The sequence below is a fragment of the Falco peregrinus genome, chromosome 6 (genome assembly GCF_023634155.1).
Source record: "Falco peregrinus isolate bFalPer1 chromosome 6, bFalPer1.pri, whole genome shotgun sequence".
NCBI lineage: Eukaryota > Metazoa > Chordata > Aves > Falconiformes > Falconidae > Falco > Falco peregrinus.
The window spans coordinates 16,437,831-16,457,522 of NC_073726.1; the positions used below are offsets into that span (position 1 = coordinate 16,437,831).

Below are 19,692 nucleotides of genomic sequence, written 5' to 3' on the forward strand. Positions count from 1 at the left end.
ATGTGTACCCTTAATAACATTGCCCTCCTACAGACACTCAGTATTTAGAGCAGAGAAAAAGAAATGAAAATTTGACCTGTGTTTTTTAGAAGCTTTCCTTGTACTTTTCAGTTGCGACTGCCAAAAACTTGCCTGCGCTCAGTAGCACTCTCTTCTGGATATTTCATTCTTCATCTTGAGTCAGGGAGGAAGTAATATCGAGCTGGGTTGTGCCATTGTTAAAATTTGTGTCCGTGTGGACACAGTCAAAGATTTTTGCCCTTCATTTCAGGGCAAGCACTCTAGGGGCTAGAGAAATATGTGCTAACCTTGACTGTACTTTTCTTGCCTTCTTTCCTTAAGAAAATCTGCCTTAGCCAGATTATATTTTACTGTGGATCCTGCTTGGCTGACACCACTTCTTCCTCCTTGACCAAACCCATAATACTCAGTAAGATTTCAAATTATTTTTCTAGGTATTTAGGTAGGTTCCCTCTCATTCTGCTACATCGGTGCTTGTTGTGAATTGTGGGGATATATTTGGGCAAGCAGTTCTCAATCTATCCCCTGTTCAAGGATTGCTGTTGCTGCCAGAAGAGCTGCAGGTACCTATGCCCCATCAGCAATGCGTGGTTTTACTTGCTATTACATCCTACCAATATTTGAGCAATTCCACATTTATTCATAAAATGTGCTCTGTCTTTTCTTGGCTTGTGGCTTAACGTTGATGCTCCCAACTACGTTTTCTTACCTGTCTGTGCAGCAATTTGCATTAATGCAGTCCTTGAGGAGGCTGTATGCTGATCCTTTACTCACAATCTGAGTTAAACCTGGTGTTAGCACAAACTCTGATCAATTTAGCTTTTATTTCATTTTAATTCAAAGTTTAGAGTAGTTTCTAAAAGGACCACACTCTAGTCCACAGTTGTGCTTGCTTTCTTGGCCCAAGATCAGCAGCTATGTGTCTCAAATTGCCTCTGATATTTATTGTATCGTAAAGCAGCAGTAATCTTACCTGCTGCACTCCCCTGCCTTGGGATGGTAATCTACCTGGTGTTATACATGCTGCTGCTTCCAGCTCCTTTTTTCTTTTCCCATTTATACATATCATCCCCCTAAATCATCTCCCTCTGGTGACTTCAAATCTAATTCTCTACCACTTTCTGCAGATACAGCAGCTCTTTTTAATTTTTGCATCCTGATCTGCTTTTGCAAGCTTCTAATTTTAGCTTCACATTTAATACGTTCAGGTTCCCTTGGAGCTCTCCTTTGCTCTAGGGTGAATGGCTGCACTGTGCATGTTAATCCTTCTGCTGGATTCTGCCGCTTTCTGCTTCTGTGGCTTTTCTTTCCCTTTTTTCTGAATTGAAAATACTGTATTTCACTATTACCTTCTTGAATCACTAGACTGTACTCCTTTTCAAATGTCTTAGCATTTTCTTTTAAACCAGTTTTCAGGTTAAAGCAGTCATTTTCTGCTTTTACTCTGGCTCTATTAGCACAAAATGTTTTAGCTGCTCCCACAGCAGTCACAGTAATACAGAAACTGTATCCTCAAGTTTCACTTTATAAGCTCTACATTAACTAGGGAACACTGCCTCTGTATCATCCCTGGTCCTATGAGCTGAAATGACACACCCTTTCATGGAGAGGTGCCTGTAGCCTGGATGATCCTGGGGTTTTTTTGTTGTTGATTCTCTTATATTGCTCAGACCTTCAGCTGGATAAGTTGGTATCATCTGAGTGGCATTAGTGGTTTGTCAGGGTCACTGCCTGCAGTGACATAAAGTCTGTTGTCCAGCAAAGAAACAAAACCTGGGCAAACTATAAAGGACAGATGCTGGGTAACTAATTAAAAACAAAACATTTTTTCTGGTACCATACAACAACCTAGCCTGAACACAGCAAAAGGAGTCTCTGATGCCTTCAGATGGAAATTGGACTATTCTTACACAAGGGCTTCAAGGAGTATTGCATCTCGGGAGCCTTCCCTCTCTAAAGGGGCCAGTGTTGTCTCTGGGTTCTTTATCTACATGGTGTGCTTCTAGCACTCCTGGAACAAGTCATGTTTACACTATGGAAACAGCCTGCAGTTCAACTGAACATTTCATTTTGTTGAGATAGCCAGCAAAAAAAAAAAAAAAAAAAAATCCTGATCAGAAGTGGAAAAGGACACAATATGCTAATAACAAATCCGAAGCAGAAAAAGAGATACAGTCCCTCAAGCTGTGGAAGCCTAGAGCTGAACTCGGGGTTATCAGAGGTTTCCAGCAGTGACTGTGGCATGCAAGGCATCTTCATGACAGTGTACAAGCAATGACCCCAGGTACAGCGCCAGCAGTACCCCTGGAGAGGACTCATGCAGAAATGGGCGTGGTACTGGTAGGATCTTGTCCTGGAAGGCAACAAATGCAGGTAGATCAAGCAGTTACCATTAGAGAAGAAATGCTAGTAGTGTATAAACAGTATGTGCTAGTAGAGGAGATGAGGGTGATTATTTTTAGCTTTAGTTTCCACAGAGACTGTGCATCGAAAGTAATGAGAAAGGACTGGCAGGCACAGGAGGCTGTGAGGTTTGCACTCAGCTCCATGAGGAGCATCTTGAGGATGAAGCTAGACCAAGAAATGAATTTGAGAAATGCATTACTAAAGCAAAAAAGCCAAAGGGCCCACATTCCCATCCTTGTCCTGAGGCCCTGAAAGCTCTTAATCAAGTAGTTGAATTTTTAACTCTACTGATCGTCTGGTTATAGATGCAGCCAATGTGGGCACTTCAGAGTTTTCAACCTTGCTGGAAATAGAGCAGGATTGCTGGAAACTTGGAAGATCTCTGCTTTCTCCTTCAGAAGACTATGAACCTATTCTCCCATGTGCTGGGCAGTTACTTGTATGGATCTACAGCAAATGCAATAGGGCTTCAGTCTGGAGTGACAGTTTTACCTGCCATGCATCAGTGTTGGTGCCCCAAAACCGGCAGAACTGAGAAGGATCAGTCTCTTCAGGATTAGTCCCTTGGGGTACTGTTCAGTCGCAACCATGTGTCGTGACCTACAGCTAGCAAAGCCAAAAGGACAGCGAACCTTCCACACAGCAGTGTGATTGCAGCTAAATTCTGGCTGGAGGTACCCTGGGGCTGGCTGCTGCTTTGTTTTGCTAAGTGGGTAAGTTCATACTCTTTAACTCGGGGGGGGGGGGGGGGGGGGGGGGGGGGGGGGGGAGCTTCTGGTTCACTGATGGGGCAGGATCTCTTCAGGAGCATGTAAGAACATGGTATTGATTCAGCCTTCGCTGTGCATGAAGAAATCCCTGGGAGCATCCACCTTTGTCCTGACTTACCTGTCAGAACCTGAAATGTTATTTTAGTTCTGTGTTGATTGTTTGAGCAGGCTGCCTGACGCTAAACACAACAGTGATGGGGAGAGGGAACAAAAGGGTATGAAGCCTGGAGGGCACACTAAAGCGGGTTAGCTGTCAGCTGTCCCATGGAGACTATCCACCCGGTGCAGACAGCCAGGGAGGGTTACACCAACACTTTGCTCACTTCCCCCATCCCTCTCATCCCCTCCAGAGCCAGTGGGGTAGGTAGGACCTCAAAACACATCCTGGCATCAGGCAAAGTAGTGGGGGAAATTCCTCACCGAGGCTGATATGTCACTGTTGGACACCATCTGGACTCTGGTCTCTCTAGGCAGGCTAGGAAGTGCATGCTCAGGCAACTGGGGAAGCTTTTGGGGTGGTGATTGACAGACCGAAGTGCCCAGCTCCTTCAGGCACTTGCAGAGCTGGGTAGCAGCTGAACAGGTGAGGCTGCACATCTAGATTTTATTTCTTGCCTTTTAAGCTTTGAAAGCAAACAAATACTGTTGTCTCTCAGTGTAGGGAATAGGAAATAATAGGAAATACCTTCTGACAGAAGGTCGCTGGCAGAAACTGGTGTCTACTCTGAGATCTCTGAATGCTGTCACTTTTCTGAACTGCTTTTTTTTCTCTGGAATTTTAGGGGTGTCTGATCTCATAAGTGCTTCTGCCACAGGCTGCACGCCCTGGTGCCTGTAAGGCTGTTCCAGAGCAAGTGCATTAGATAGTTAGCCCTGGCTGCTGGCAGTTAATGGGGAAAGCTCAGCCTCCCCTGTAGATGTCAGAGGGGTTGTGTTGATTGCATGAAGTGGGAAGCCGTGGTTAGGCTGGATATTGCAGGGAGGAGCATTCAAGAAATTCAGTGTGAAAATGGGTTTAATATGATTCCTTATCACTTTGCTGTCCATGCCGTGCAGAGAAATGCCAGAGCATCCTTCCCTGCCTGCTGGTTGCACCTAGTCTGGATATAAAGACTAGTTGATGAAGACACAGGATGGATGCTCCTGTACATAAACAGTAAGGAACGGGTTGCCTTTGGTGTGGCGAAAGGAAAAGCTCAAGGAAAACACAAAACAGGGCACTTGATGATTCCAGAAGCTTGACCCAGCGTGCTCTGCAAGAAAATTAATCCCATAATGGGATCTTTCTGTGTACGTCTGCACTGCTACGATGCCTCACGACCCGGCTCTCCTCCCTCGTTTTCCCCCAACGTACTTGTTCCTTCTGCCTTGGCTCTCCCTCCTGGGCCCCCGCACACGCCGCCCCGCCCCGCGGGGAGCCCCGCCGGCCGGGCGTGCCGGACCGGCCACGGCAGCGGGAGGGGCCGCCGGGGGTCAGTGTTGCTCCGCGGCAGCGGCGGGGCCGCGCTGCTGCGGGGCGGGGGGGTCGGCCCGGGGCGGGGGGCGGGGGAGCACCGCGCCTCGGTTTCTCCGTCCGAAATGCAGCGCTGTCACCCGCCTCCCTCTGCGCCAGCGGTGCCGGGGGCCCTGGAGAGAGTTTTCAGCTGACTAGTCACTGACCCGATGGCAGAGACCCCTCCCTTTGCTCTTGCTTTTAGTAATTACGGGAGAGATGGCCAGAGCAAGGGGGGATCGGGCCAGCAGAGAGGTTGCTGATGCTTCCCCTTCCCCCGGGGTCCTCGTGCTGTCCTGGCAGCCTGCCTGGCCCCTGTCGGTTGCGGTGCCCAGAGCTCCGCTAAGCGTGCGGATCTGGCAGCACGCAGCCTGCCAGCTCTGCTGCCTGCGCCCGCCAGCTCCCCGGGGTTCGTGTGCAGCGGGCTGTGCTCAGCCCCTCGGGAAACAGCCGGCTGTCACAGCCTGCTGGCAGGGCACTGGGGAGTGAGTCCAGTGCAGACACCTGGGCAGGACAGGCTGTGCTGGGCCCAGTGGGACTAATCCAGGCAGGTCCTGTGCAAACGCAGCGCTGCTTGCTCCTGTGTGCGTGGCCCCAGCTAGCATCTGCCAGAAGGAATGGAAGATCAGGCACAACCGCATGGCTGGACCCAGCCTTGCCTTGCCTGTGTCATTTACCAACTGCTTTTTTCAAGCCCTGAAGTTAAGCAAGGACCTTGCCTCAAAATCAAATCTCAGGGGGTCTATTGACCTGTGGCAGCTGGAATTTTGTACCAGAGAAGTGTGGAGCAGTGGCATCCCAGAATCACATTCAAAGAAATATCTATTCATCTATTTTGTTATCAAGTGTGTCTTTCAGTCAGGACTATGGAGTTTGCTGCGAAAACCTGCAGAAGCTTGTGCGTGTAGTCCTCACTGGCCTGGCCTGGCCCATGCTTTTCTACTCGGCTGCTTTGAAGCACATCCCAATACATGCTTCTAGATGCAAAATGACCACAAAGACAGGTCCCAGAAAGAAGCCTGCAGACCTTGGAGCACTAACAAATCATGGGTGGTGCCCCCATCTCCTCCTGGGATCGGAGCAGGCAGCAGCAGGGCCAGGCTGATCTCCATGCTCAGCTCCACGCTGATTTTCAGCTTCCTCGGGCACTGGTGCAGCAGCACTGACATGCCCTCACCTGAACAACTGGGGCTGAGACTCAGCTGGGCTGCCTTTGTGTGTATGGTGTGTAGGCATCGATACCTGATCAAGTCAGCCAGAAAGAGCTGCTTGTAGGGCACAGTTCACCTGATCTGTTCTAGATAGGTGTGTACTTTGCAGTCAGTCATCCCCAAAGTCTCCTCCTCCCCACTGATGACATGGGGAGCTTGCAGCGTCTGGCTCAGACAAGGTGTGTGCAGGTGAAGCCCAGTGAGCACTGAGCCTGTGCCCAGCCTTTCAGCTGGAGCCTGGCAAAGGGCCGTTGTGGTTGGGGATCTCAGACAACTGATCAACTGGGGCATGTACAAGGTGTCGTCATCACTGCTTTGCTGTTAAAATGTTATATCCATTTTGGTGTTGCAATCTGGGTCTCGTAAAATAACATGGCAGCTGCATCCTTTGCTCAGGAGGAGGAGGATTGTTCCCCTTGTCTGACCTCCCTTCTCTGAGGGAGTTCAAGCCCCATCTCCTGCTCCTAGTGGGCAGGCACAAAGTGGCAGCCTCCTGGCCAGTCCTTTGCCATCTCTAGAGCTGAAACGGTTCTCCTGTGTAGGTCTTTTGGAAACCATGGACAAATACGGTACCAGCACTCTTACATGCCTTGATATAAATGAAGTTATGTGGCCAGAAGCTGAGACTTCTGATGTTTATTGCAAGTGCTATTTATAATACCAACATGAAAGCAGAGCACTTACATGTTAGAAGTACATTCACTTTGGAGAAAAGCACAAGAAAATACCAGTAATACGATCACGCATGAACTGCTGGGGGAACCCGATCTAGTCAGGAAACATGACCTGCGCTCTTCCGTAATCACTCTTGAAACTTCCAGAGCAACGTTAACCCAAAGGTCTCAAAGCACTTCAGGGGTGTCATAGGCAGGGACACAGCAATCAAAAGCTGTGGCAGAACTCGCAATGATTTTTGGAGACTATGGATAAAATTAATGCATAATTTGTAACAGACAGCTGGCAGTCAGGAACTGTTGCCCTCAGCCACTCTCTGAACCAGACACCTTTCTTCCTCTTCTAGCTTCAGCTTATTGGTGTCATCATGCTAAAAAAATGGCACTGAAGTTCACACCTTGTGACTATATGCACAGAGGCTAACAGAGCTGTTGAAGACTAGAGAGGCTGTTCTCATAATCCAGTCTGACCCTCTACAGCACACAGCAGCTGTTCTTGACTTCTAAAGTCTTCAAACGATGGAAAGGCCTCACAGTCTTAGCTAATTGTTCTAATAATTAAATGCTTTTATTGTCTACAGCCTGCACTTAATCCCTGCTCTCAGTCCATCTAGTGCCAGTTTTCAACACTGAACCTGTGTTCTCAAAGACACTTCTGAATGAAAAAAAAAAAAAAGCACAAAAGCTGGTTTAGCAATTAGATGAGGTTTCTAACATTTAAACCTGTACTGCACAGCGTAAGTATTATAATCTATATTTTATGAAACATGTATCTTTTACATATATTCAAAGCATTTTTTCACATATTGTTCCATACAATGTGCAATAAATGTACATCTAGGTCGGTCAGTTCTGTCTTTGCTTTTGCTCTACCAAGGACAGGCCAAAGAAATGAATGGCTGTGAGACCTGAATTAATTATTGATTCCTTCACAGGGAGGAAAGTCATTAGTAGTAGGGGCAGCTGATAGGAAAACTGTGCTGCTTTTGCATAAAGCTGATGCTCCAGTAAAGCCTTGTTATTCCTTGATTTTGTAGGTCCCGAGCAAGGAAAGTAGTCTTGTGCATGGCCAAAATAAGGTCTTACAGTGAAAATCAGGAAGAAGAATTAGTTAGAGCTGGAGATCAGCATTGCACATGTTGAAGCAGCAGTGTGAGTAAGGAAGGATGTAGCTGTGCTTTATGGTCAGCACACCTGTTTCCCCAGGCACGAGGTTGCATCAGATTCACAATATGCCTTATCTTGCCTGAACCTGTCCCCAGAAAGGCTGAGTACACCAATTAAACTCACCTCAACTGGATGGAGGCATCCTGGGCAGCGTTAGCTTTTGGATCTGGCAGCTCTTAGATCCATGGTGCCTCTTTGCAGAGCTGTCGGTTGTTCAGAGGTTAAAGTATGTGAGCATCACAGTGGGGGTAGTTGCTTTTCACTCAGCTGTTGACCAGCTGTGGGACACTATGGCACCAGCAGCGTTGGCTGTGAAAATGTGTTTGCATACATGGATGTTCAGAGCATGCTGTGATACTGTGTTACGCTGCTGTTGGGTTTGGGTTTTTTCCTGAGAAGAAAGGAAAGAACTTCGTGCAGTTCAGCAGCAGGAACAGTAGTAAAGAAAGATGAGATTTCATCCATTTCTTTCCAGGTTTCCTGGCTGAAACTACACCCTGTCTCTGCCTCCCCTTAAAAAAGGGTAATTATTTCTTCATCTGAAAGTAGAATGAGAGGAATCAAGGCAGCAGAGCAGCTGCCCTAAAGAAATGCCCAGGAAAATAAATGCAAAAGACTGTGTGTCTTCCTGCCATGAAAAGAATGCAGCTATCTTCTTTGGGTAATGAAGATTTAATGTTTGTAGGTGCCAGGCGTGCCTGTGGGTAGCTTGGGGTCAGACTGATAGAAAGATCAGTTATAGCAGCACTACCAGTTACTGTAGAATTTCTTCATGTCACCAGAGAATCACCTGCATCGAAACTGAACATACTGTATTTACAGCAAATGAATGCAAACAATGGTGGGTTGGAGCTCTGAACGTGTGGCTAGCCTTGTTGGTGCTGGAGGGTCAAACAGCACTGTAGCAACCACCACAGGCACAGTAAACTGATAACATGCTCCGAGAGTACAAATCACTCCTTCCTGTCTCTATCAGTGTGGTGTTCATGACACGCTGGGTTTCTGGTTACACGATGAAATGGCATTTGACTGAAGACGTTTGGTGTTTGTAAGGGAAGTTGTTTTTGAGCCAAACTGCTCCCTCAGAGCACAGCAAAGCGTTGTAGCACCGTGATGGGTGGTTTTGTAAAGCACTGGATCTGCAGTGAAATTAGCCTGGACATCTCCATCCAGGTCCTCTGTTGTAACATAAAAATCAATGTATGTGACAGATTGGATAAAATCTTCCTTGATTATTCCTGCTCATCTTAGACTGAGTATTTTCTTTTGCCACCTGATATCAATCCCTTGCTACCAGAAAAACTTTTTGTAATCCAGAAAGGAAAGAAGCCAAGACATGGAGTATAAAGTCATCATTTATAATTAATTTTCTTCAAATTAAAATAATTTTCTGAAATCTTGTAGGGTTTGCTTGGTTTATGTCAGGTTTTTAGATAGCACAGACATTATACATTGCCACACAGAAAAGATTATTTTACCCCATGTGTTTGCTGTCATTATTCTTTTGAGTGTGTTCCACTTGATTCTGTAAAACATTAAATATGCCAGAGGAAATACCAAAGGTGAAGATACTGAATGCTGCTAGTGTTACAAAAGATAAATAAGCTGAAAGCATTGACATGACAGCCTGAGATACCATAACAAGCTGTGGGCTTTCTCCACTCCAAAATTGCTTTCAAGCCATGGTCTTTTCTACAGCAAGCTGGGAGGGTGAGGAAGGGCTGAAATAAAATACTCAATGAAAAGAAAATATTTTTACCCTGATGTGCTTTTCACCCATTCTGCTGCTCAGCAGGGACAGGACATCCCATTCACTGGTAAGAAAGCATGTCTGTGTGGATGCTGCCCTCCCCAAAGGCAGTCGGAGGATGTGGCCGTGTTGGTCTCGGGGTGCAGAGCTCTTCCAGGAGGAAACCTCCAGTGGCTGTAGCCCAGGGGCAGAGGGCAGCAGATGCTTCTGTCTGTGACCCCGCTTTTATTTCTTCTTCTCCCCCTTTTACAGTTTCCCCTTCTCTCCCATTCTTACCTGCACCTGCCAAAGGTAAGTCTGGCTTCATCCTGCCTTTTGGTTCCAAGTTTACACAGCAAGAGCCACTTTATGTTTTGCAGCTGAGATATATATAGAGAAAATCACATCTGATTCTGGCTGTTCAGAGTAAGGGTCATTTAGGAGGTACCTTGGAGTCTCATGCACTCTGTTTTAAGGCTGGCTTAATAGCAATGCAGTGTTCATTTTGGGAAAGGAGGTCAGTATCTGCCTTGGGGGGCTAGCGAGGATAACCCCTTGTCCTCAGACTCTTATTTCTGTTTTTGTAATCTCAGCCCATCCTGGCCTGGTATTTCTGATTGCCCTGCTGAGGGCTTGGCATCTAGTTTTGTCCCTGCAGCCGACTCTTTCCCCTTCTCTGAAGGTTCTTTTTTGCTTGGTGCCTCTGCTCTGTCTGTAGCTTGGCCACTACCGTCTGCAGCACTGGATCTTGCTTGTGCAGCCAGCACCGGCTGAAGGGGCTCAGTGCTCTTCTTCCACCTCCGGGCCCCTGACCGCGTATTGAATTCATACATTTTGCCAGTAACTTGCAAGGGAAAAAGACAACCAATTAATAGAATTTAGCAGATTAAGTATGCTTTAGCAGATTAAGACATGACAGTTCTCCTCAGGATGGGGTTGAAATGAGAGATGTGAAGCACCTGGAAAATCAGCTGCATTGGGGAGGTAGCCCCGACAGGGAAAGTCTCCTTTCCACAAGTGAGCATGGGAACCTGGGTGTCATGGTGGCCACTCAGGGGAAATGCTATTCTATCAGTATAAAAACTGGCTCTGCAGTCCAGGGAATAGGAATATTCAAAACATTCCTGTTCCAAAACCCAGGGCCTTCTTATCATCCTATACCTCTTTCCAAGTTACGGCTACCATGGGTTAACATGGGCAGTTTAACACACACATCCATAGTCCTTAGCTGTTAGGACTTACTGTCCCAAAACTTTTGCCTTTAGCCATGCTGAACAAGGCCATTGTGTATGTCTGTGCCTATTTTGCCAAGTAGTTGCCTACCTGAGGTAGAAAAACCTGCTAGGAGCACATACATCTTCCACACCATGTCAGGTTGTCTATGTTGACCCAAGATGTCGAGATCTGGGATCCCCAACAAATTTTGCCTGTATGCATTGCTTCTTCATTTGTACAAAATGCTTTGCTCCAGGCTTGCTGTGCACACTGTCATTAACAGAGTGAAATACTATGCATTTTCTGTTTGTGCAAGTGCATGCATATAAAACGATTATATCTATAATACATATGTATTTACTATATATAAGTATTTCATATATATATAAAACACATATATATTTATTAAAAAAAATGTGGGTTGTTTAGCACACATGGCTACCTTTCCTTGTTAAAAAGATTTTTGGCCACCATCAGATTTTATGGGCAATTTCCACTTGTACTTTAAAAGCAAGTACCTTCTCCTTCAGTTCATTTACTACCTAGAGATAGGTGGAAAAATTGCCATGCATCCAGCATGATTGTCTCACAGTCTAAATCACTGTCTCTAGAGAATCAGGAGCTATAGTGGCATTTCTTGTAATTAAACATTATTAATACGAGACAAACAAAAGACTATTAAGGCTTGGAAAGAAATGGTGGTTACTACATGTTACTACATGTTACAGTTTGTATCAGAACTAATGGTTTCTGACACATTAACACAATTTGAGCAATTAAAGATGAAACTGGGTCTCTTTACATGTTATTTTTTCCGACTGCTTACAAGGCAGGCATGTTAAAGCAGCCCAGAACAGGAAACTGCTCCTGACCATTCCTCCTAATCATATTCAACAGATGATGTCCTGGGAATTATTAAATGTCATTTCCAAACCACCAGCACTTGTTCCTCTAGGATCTGGGATGGGCCATGGAGGGGGGGGAGGGGAGGAGTGGGGAGCACACATTTATCTGCCAACACCACAAAGCTGTGTAACAGCTTAATGCAAGTGAGGCATGACACAGACAATATGGTGGGCGGTTTGGATGGGCTTAGATACCCTTAAGTCGGGTATGGTCAGGTTTGTTGAGGAGCGGAGCCACCATCTGTCCTGCAAAAACACCACGAAGCAACTCTTGCAGCGGCCTAGGGAACATCCATGTTTAATGTATTATGAATACAGTTACACAGGGAAATAGCAAGGACTTTGGAGCCCATCCCTAGAGATCTCTCTATAAATAGCAGGTGGGCTTGGAACTGGACCAAACTGGCCTTGAACAGTCTTGTGGATGGGCTTAATTGCACAGTAGGGTCCCATTTGTTTGCCCAAACTCTACTGAAGTCCCCATGCCCCTAATGCTTCCCATTAGCTCATGGCACCCGACAGCTCTGAACCAGCTAATAAGAAACACAAGGTACAGACACTTGGATGGAAATTTGGCTAGATGAATCCAAGCCTTGAAACAAGCCTGCTTTCTTCTGGATAATTTTTAGACTTATTGTTTCAGACCTATTTTCAGATCTATTTGTTAAAGACCTCTTTTAATTGACTGCCACATTTTGCCAGCCCTGCCTCTCCATGCTGGGGCCCTCAGCCATCAGAGACAGGGGTGGGCACCCTAATGCCAGGCTAAGCATCATGGCGCGGGGCTCAGGCAGGGGCTGTGGTTCAGAGGGACTGAGGTAATGCACATCAACCCTTAGAAAAAAAAAAAATCTTCTGTAATGAACCCTGCTGCAGAGCACAGTGGCCATCACTTGAGGAAGGGTATAAGCAGTATACCTCCTCGGTCATCCTGGCTTTCCTAGCTTTTGTCTTAATTTCACTTTTCCCAGCTGGTTAATCAGATATGCACAGTGCTAGCATAGCTGGAGCCTAGCAACACACTTGGTAGCTGATGCCAACAAAACTGTATCTAAAAGTGAATGGTCTTCCCTTTCCTCCCCAACAAGCAATGCTTGAGCCTTAGATAAACGGCAGCAATGCACTGTTGCTGCAAGGGAGGAAGTTTGTGCAGGAGCGAGCAACTCACCCACCCACCCTGCAGCCAGGGAGAGGTTTAAGAGGCAAAGTTGGTACCTCTGTGGCTGCTGGCCATTTGCTGGCCAACGGCAGCACATTCATCTCTGGGTCATTTCCCAGACATGGGAATGGTGAAACCACATAGCTGTAACAGCACCAGAGCAGGAGGCTTGCAGCGAATTCCTTCTCCCCTCACTCCTTCTTACACCAGATCCATATATTCAGGTTTAGCAGAGTGGTGAATAATCTGGCCATTGGATGTGTGCTGTCAAGGGCCATAGGTATATTCTACCATCAGAAGTGTTACTAGGGCACTGCCTTGATTTTCACTATCTGTGAAATACAGCTCCCATTCTCCTTGGAAACAGCAAACCTGAAATATGAAAAGCAAATGCCAAACCATATTTAAATCAACTAATCTAGTTTTTTTCCAGCCAGGCATTCATATCCACTGTTAATTGCTTTTTATTACCTGGGTCTCTGGCTTCTCCATCAAAGGCAGTGTTTAGCTTTGTCATTGTCTGTGAAGAGAGACAAAATGTAAAATGAATCCTGTGAATTAGTTAAGTAAGAAAGAGCAGCAGTGACTTGGAAACCGTGACCTACATGGATGAAGTTGGATTTGTATGACCTGCACATTGCATTCCTGTAGGCTGGGTTTAATCAGAACTGGCAACAAAAGCCATTTGTGGTGTAGGGTGTTGGCACTAGATGTTCACAGAAGACTTAATAAGGTCTGACATGCTAAATGCCTCCACGTGTGTAACCACAATAGGGTCACCTCCACTCAGAGGAGGCTTGGTAATCCCCTCTCTGAAAAACTTGCGGAGGGAGAGTATACTAATGAAAGTGCCTCGCAGTCTTTATGCTATTATGGCTATGAAAAAGGAAGGAGCCCCAAGAACTAGAAGCAAAGAAATATATATTACAGTGGAAGTAACTGTGGCATTTTGCTGCAAATAGCTCATCAAGACCAAACTCTACAGCTTGGATACACTTGTGTACCTTACTGGTTGCACTCATGTGGGTCAGGGTTAACTGCACAGGTTAGTAGTGTCTCAGCAATGCAACATTGCCATCAGTGAAGCTCGGGCACTTGTCATCCTGCCTCTGTGGCTGCAGTGAGCCTCCTTGTCAATGCTCTGGGCACAGCCTCTCTGGCCTCCTACATAGGGGGCTGCAGAGATTCTAGAAAATTCAGCACTTAAAAGCAAAGCGGCCACAGCGCAGGTAAGCACCCCTCACCTCAATGTTGTCTCCAAATACAGAAGCTACTTGGGGCACTGAAGTGTTTTGCATTTGGGGGCAATCCTTTTTTCCTCACCTATCGTTTGTACACTGTCTTTGGGAAACAGACACCTCTCATAGAAAGGGTCCTACAATCATACTGCATGGTGGGGCTGGGCAAAACTGCATTTTGTTTTGAGGACAGCAGTACTTACCACAACTACTTCTTTCCTAGGTTTCTTCTTTTCTACAGGAAGGAAGATGCACATTGTAAAGGACCAGATTTTTTCTCACAGTGACTATAGACACTAAAGCCAAGACTTCCTCAAACAAACATTCTTGGTACTCAGCTTCTGAGACAACTCAGATGAGCCTTATTTCTTTTCAAAGGCTGATCCCTCAAGCTATTTGAAAAGCAAACTCCTTCATAGTATTTTGGAGTGAGAGTCCAAACTTGTCAATGAGTAATCAAAAGTTTAGCCTTGAAAAGACTTATTCCTTCAGTAATGAATAAATAACAATGGCTTCTTTAACAAATTTCCCTTTCTAAATAATATGAACAGATATAGAAATTCACCCTTGGGGATATTTGAACTACAAATGTAGATTATTCTTTCTCCATGAATGTTTGTAGCGGCAAAGTTTGTGCAATCAAACATGCACTTGGAGACAAAACAGGGAAGTGCTGCAGATCCAGTCAAGTAAAATTCAGATCGAAGTACCGTTTGGTTATGTGTGTTACCACACCATTAACTCATTCCACATGTAAACAAATAGAGCAGCAGTGCCATGGGCATCTCGACAGCATGGATCTGTTGATGATACTCAGCTAGTTGCTGTGATTTCTTCTTGCTCGCTCCTTGCCAATTTGTTGAATGGCCTCTCTTTGAAGAACTGTATGCCTGGCCATGAACGGGCTTTACAGCTTCGTGTGCAATACTCTGAAGTGCTGCAGATGGGTCTCAACCTGAGCACTGATGGGAACCCTGTTCTGTCTGGCCTTTGCTGCCCACCATTTGGAACTAGATTTTCAGAAAGCACCAAGCATCCATTTTTCTGAAAACCAGCCAATGCTGAAATGTCTCAAATTGGGCACCCAAGACAACAGCTAATTTTGTTGGGTTTTGTTAGTCATGTGTTTTTTTCAAGCTGGGAGATACTGAGTGAGGAGAGGGAGTTATAAAAGCAGGGTCTTACTGAGCCCATATGAGCCGTGCTTGCTGGCAGAAAGCTAATGGGACTAAAAAGAACAAGACTGCTTAAAAATCCACTTTCTTTTAATGTACAACTTATGCCCCTGCTAAGTTATAGAAACCTCTTTTAAAAGCAGCAATACTTTAAAAATAAATCTTCAGGTACATAAAGTAATGGTGTCAAGGGAGCAAATGAAGGGATCAGAGAACAGGGAATTAGAGTGGAGAGGACTCTTGAAGGTGCCGTGGAGGGATGGGATTATTTTTTAACAGATAGCATATGAATTGCATGTGAAAAGCACAGTACTTCTTTAGCATCCACACCAGAATACCAGGCTACTCTGAATTTGGAGTTTACCTAATAGTTAGTAGATTTGAAGACCAAAAGGACCATGAAATCACTTAGGCATGCCTCCCATACTCAGCCAGGTTTATTTAATCTCAGTGCTCTTGTACTGGGTCAAATTTATTTGTCTAGAAATGGATTTACAAATTTTATACTGAATCATAAACAAGGTCTTGTTGTGAAGTATTAAAATAAAGAAAAGAGGTACATACCTGGAGCATTTATCCTGTAATGAAAAAAAGATTAAAAGTGTAATTAACGAATGTCATACTTTTGCCTACATAAAAACATCATGCTTTCTTCTCTTTCATTTGGCAAAAAGGATGTGTTTCCTTGCGTTCTGGCATTTGCTTGATTTGTTTGGTTTCTGGTTTTGCTTTCACTGAAGGCCTGCATCATTTAATTCTGCTCTCAAACAAGAAAACAGACCTGAGCATTGCTCTAACACCTCTCCAAGAAGGGTTGATATTAAAAATAAAGTCTTATTGATGACAGCATGATGGATTTATATAATCTGGAAAAATATATTTTCAAATATTATCACCTTGTTCCATGCTTGGAGGAAGGTCAATTTTTTGGATCTAATGTGCTCAGTTAATACCTTTTCAAATATCTGAAATGTTGTAAATGTTTTTGAAAATATATAAATTGCTTTTTAATGGGAGAACCTGGCTTCCGATGAATCACTTGGCCTATTAATAAATAAAAACAATAGCCAAGCTATATGCTGCTAGATTCATTTGTCATTTTTATCACAAATTGCTAAATTCCTTGCACAAACCATTTCAATTATAATCACAGTCATATATTACCTCTTTATATTGACTATAATTTCTAAACTTAGGTCCAAATCCTGAGAATACTTATAAAAATCCTTTTTTTAATATCTCAGTCCACTTAAAGAGCTGCTTATCTTTGTTTTGTGAAGTAAAAAGTCAATTCAGGGGCAGTCTGGCTCCAGCCTGCTGCGAAGGCAGCCAGCAGGGATCTGTGCTGCTTCCCACAGTGAACCAGAGCCAGTCCCAGGTGCTTCCGTGGCTTTTGCCAAGCAGGAGCACTTAGAGGTACCATGAAGCTTTATGGGCCACAGCCTTGCAACGGGCTTGGGTAAAAACTCCAGGAAATCTGCAGAAGTTCTGCCGGAACACAGCATTTGGCATGAGCACCAAGGTTTGGAAAGGACTCTGGGATCCATAGCTGAAAGGGAGGAAAATACATCCAGTAACTACCTAGATGGGAGCTCCCTTGGAGCGGGAGCCAAACACAACCTAAAAACATTTGTGGTTTTGGTCAGCACAGTCAGGTACAGCCTCTGACTGTGCCTCATGAGCATAGCTGCCTTTAGAGGGTCATAATTGTTAATTCCACTATTAACTTCAGCTAATGCTAGTGTTAGTAAATCCATGAAAAAAAATTACATGGAAATTTTTCCTTAATTTCATATCATTAACACCAAATATCACTGTAGCTGGTAATAGCATTTACCAGAGTGAAGGACAGACCACTATAAAATATTCAAAGCATAGATTTCATCACAGCTGAAAGGCCTGAGTTATCTCTGTCATTGCCATGTGCTGCTGGGTATGTCCCCAGCATGACATTTGGGAGGACTCACGGAGCCACGCCATCTGCTTTGCTTGCCGGAGGGCAGCGGGTGCGGACCCACGTCACTAGCAGGAACCCTAGGTACCCCAGCAGTCCCAGGAGCAGCAAACCGTCGAGGGTGATGATGAATGGCACGTACCACGCTGATTCAGAGTAGATGTTTTCCCTTTTTGTCACAACAGTGAAGCCAGGCTTTTAAAACAAGATAGGAAAAGATCCTCAGTGCTGCATACTTGTAAGGTTACTGACACAAATAGCACCTTTCATCTGGTTGAACTTCTGCACTGAAGCACCTGGCCCAAACTTGCCCTGGGGCTCTGCAGATGATGGGCAGAGGGAGATAGTGTCTGCTGGAGACAGTGATTCATCCCATGTACTTGCCTGTTGACTGCCAAGGCAGCTCAGATGACTGAGATGGACCATGGAGGTCCTGAGGCAACCAAAGGCAGGTGAAATGGAGCCCACCCACGATGCAAAAAAGAGGTTCCAGATTACGTTTCAATGTCTTATATTAAAATAAGTATGTGATGGTGAGGTTTAAAAGCCTCAGGTTGCCTGAGAAGCTGCGAGCACACTGTCGAGGGTGAGCAAGTTCAGGGAATACTGCCATTACCAAGATAATGGTTTCTTGTTACCTAAGGCAAAACTGGAAGTAGGTCATCTTCACTGCAGTGATCGTTCCGCTCGCTTCATAAGAGGAGCTAAACCCCAAGGAATTGGGTTATTGTATAGAAAGAAATGAAACTCCTTTTCCCCCCCTGTGACTTGTTCCAAAAGGGAAAACGCAGACTTCCTGAGCAGTTGCAGTCTCCCACATCTTCCCAAGTGCCAGGAGACAAGTCTCTGATCTGGCACGTCACTTGGTGCTACCAACTCATTCATTAAGGTCCCATCATGAAACTATCCTCACATAGATCAGAAATTAATTCTCTCTACCTGGGTCATCATCTAGTGTGGTACTATTAGTTTTGATTGTCTACTGAAGTTTTTTATTTCATTTTCTGTAAGACATTTGTAATCACATTGCGTATGGAATTTAGTAGTGTATCTATTTCTTTCCTGTTTAAGGATACCTTTAGAATAACCTATTTAGCCTTGCATAGAAGATATATCCAATCCTTAGAGTAACTCTCAGATAGTCTCAAGATCACCACTACCACTCCAACCTCGCTGGGACTGAAGTCACAAGTGACTTTTTGTGACGGGGCTTCTTTTCTACACTACCAGCCTTCCAGCACCTGATTCATCAAGTTGCTGCACTGAACACATGTAAGGAGTAGTGATAGGAGAAGCTGCTGTAATGGAAGTGCTCTTCTGGAAAATAGACTGAAAGTGGAAGGCTGATACCTCTGGGGAGGCAGATTTAACGCGGTGGTATGTGGTCTAGACTGTTTGTATTTGTGGTAAAGCACGGGAAAGAAATACAGAAGTTTTGTTATTCAGCTTAACTTTTCATTTCCACAGCAAGTAAAGGGAGGAGAAGGCTGTGAGAAAACCATTTATACCCTCCCAACAGAGCATTAGATAATAACAGGGTTATTAATCAGTCTGCAAGTTTGGATTTAAGCTTTTTCAGAGCAAAGTGTCCAGACTTGCTTATGCTATTTGCAGGATACTCTGGTTCTGGCTCAGTTACCAGTAGCCCCTGGCAGATCCAGACCATTTTACAGTGAATAGCTCTTCTACCCCTTCACCAGCATACTCATATTTTCATTCCTGCATGCAAGAGAAAAAAGGGTAATGCCACCTGCAGACAGGCAGAAAATGGATAGACTCCAGATGATGGAAAGATGGTGCAGCAGGGATGGAGGTGGCAACCAGCACAAGGATGGGGACAGGCTGTGCCACTTCTGCAGGCAGGACAAAAGCAAGATGTCCTCATGTCCTGCATGAGCTTGATGGAAATCAGCTCCAAAATGGAACTGGTGAGCCAGAGCTTGCCTGGGATGGCCGTGCGGAGGACTAGACTATATTGCTGGCACACAAGCCCACAGCTCCTCAGGCTGTGCACAGCCAGATGCCACTCTGGCTGCCAAAAGTTGTGCAAGCCTCCCCAGCTCAGCTATGGACCACCATGTGGGCAGGGAGCTTAAGAAAGACCCATCCCACCTCTCTGGATTTGCTGTCTGAAACCTGCTGAAACCTCAGCAACATGCTGAGGCTGTGCACAACTGCTTCGGTTCCTGACAGGCAGCTCAAATTTTTGTATGACTGTGGTCATATAAAGGTATGGGAAAAGCTCCTTCCAAGTGATTAAGATTTGTTGTTATTGTTGTTGCTCATTTCAACTTTAGTAGCCACAGTTTAATGTGTCCCACTGCTAAAGAAGCACATAGAAGTGCAAGGCACTTGAGGGACTGAATAGCTATGAATAAAAAGTGCAAAATGCATGAGGTAATTTCAAGGTTCTAGGCAAAGGTTAACCCCTACTCTTTCCTTATTAACAAAGCTGCCAAAATCTTTAACTTTCCAGTTGCGTGGTAATGGCAGCATGCCTGGTCCTTTGGCTACTTGCCCTTTTTGTTTTAGAAACTAAAATATAAAATGTATGTTATGACTGTAGCTGGGACCAG

The 19,692-nt window shown here is 45.1% G+C and overlaps 1 protein-coding gene across 1 annotated transcript in view; it reads right to left on the minus strand.

Annotated features, from left to right (window-relative positions):
• Window positions 1–9,083: 9,083 nt before the first annotated feature.
• CDHR3 (cadherin related family member 3) overlaps window positions 9,084–19,692 on the minus strand; it is a 66,434-nt gene continuing 55,825 nt past the window's right edge. Inside the window, exons 16-20 of the mRNA XM_027795378.2 lie at window positions 17,130–17,311; window positions 15,727–15,740; window positions 14,191–14,222; window positions 13,221–13,269; window positions 9,084–10,314 (exon numbers count right to left, since the gene is read on the minus strand). Coding sequence (XP_027651179.2) covers window positions 10,040–10,314; window positions 13,221–13,269; window positions 14,191–14,222; window positions 15,727–15,740; window positions 17,130–17,311 — 552 coding nt within the window. The 3' untranslated portion in view covers window positions 9,084–10,039. The remainder of the gene's footprint in view (window positions 10,315–13,220; window positions 13,270–14,190; window positions 14,223–15,726; window positions 15,741–17,129; window positions 17,312–19,692) is intronic.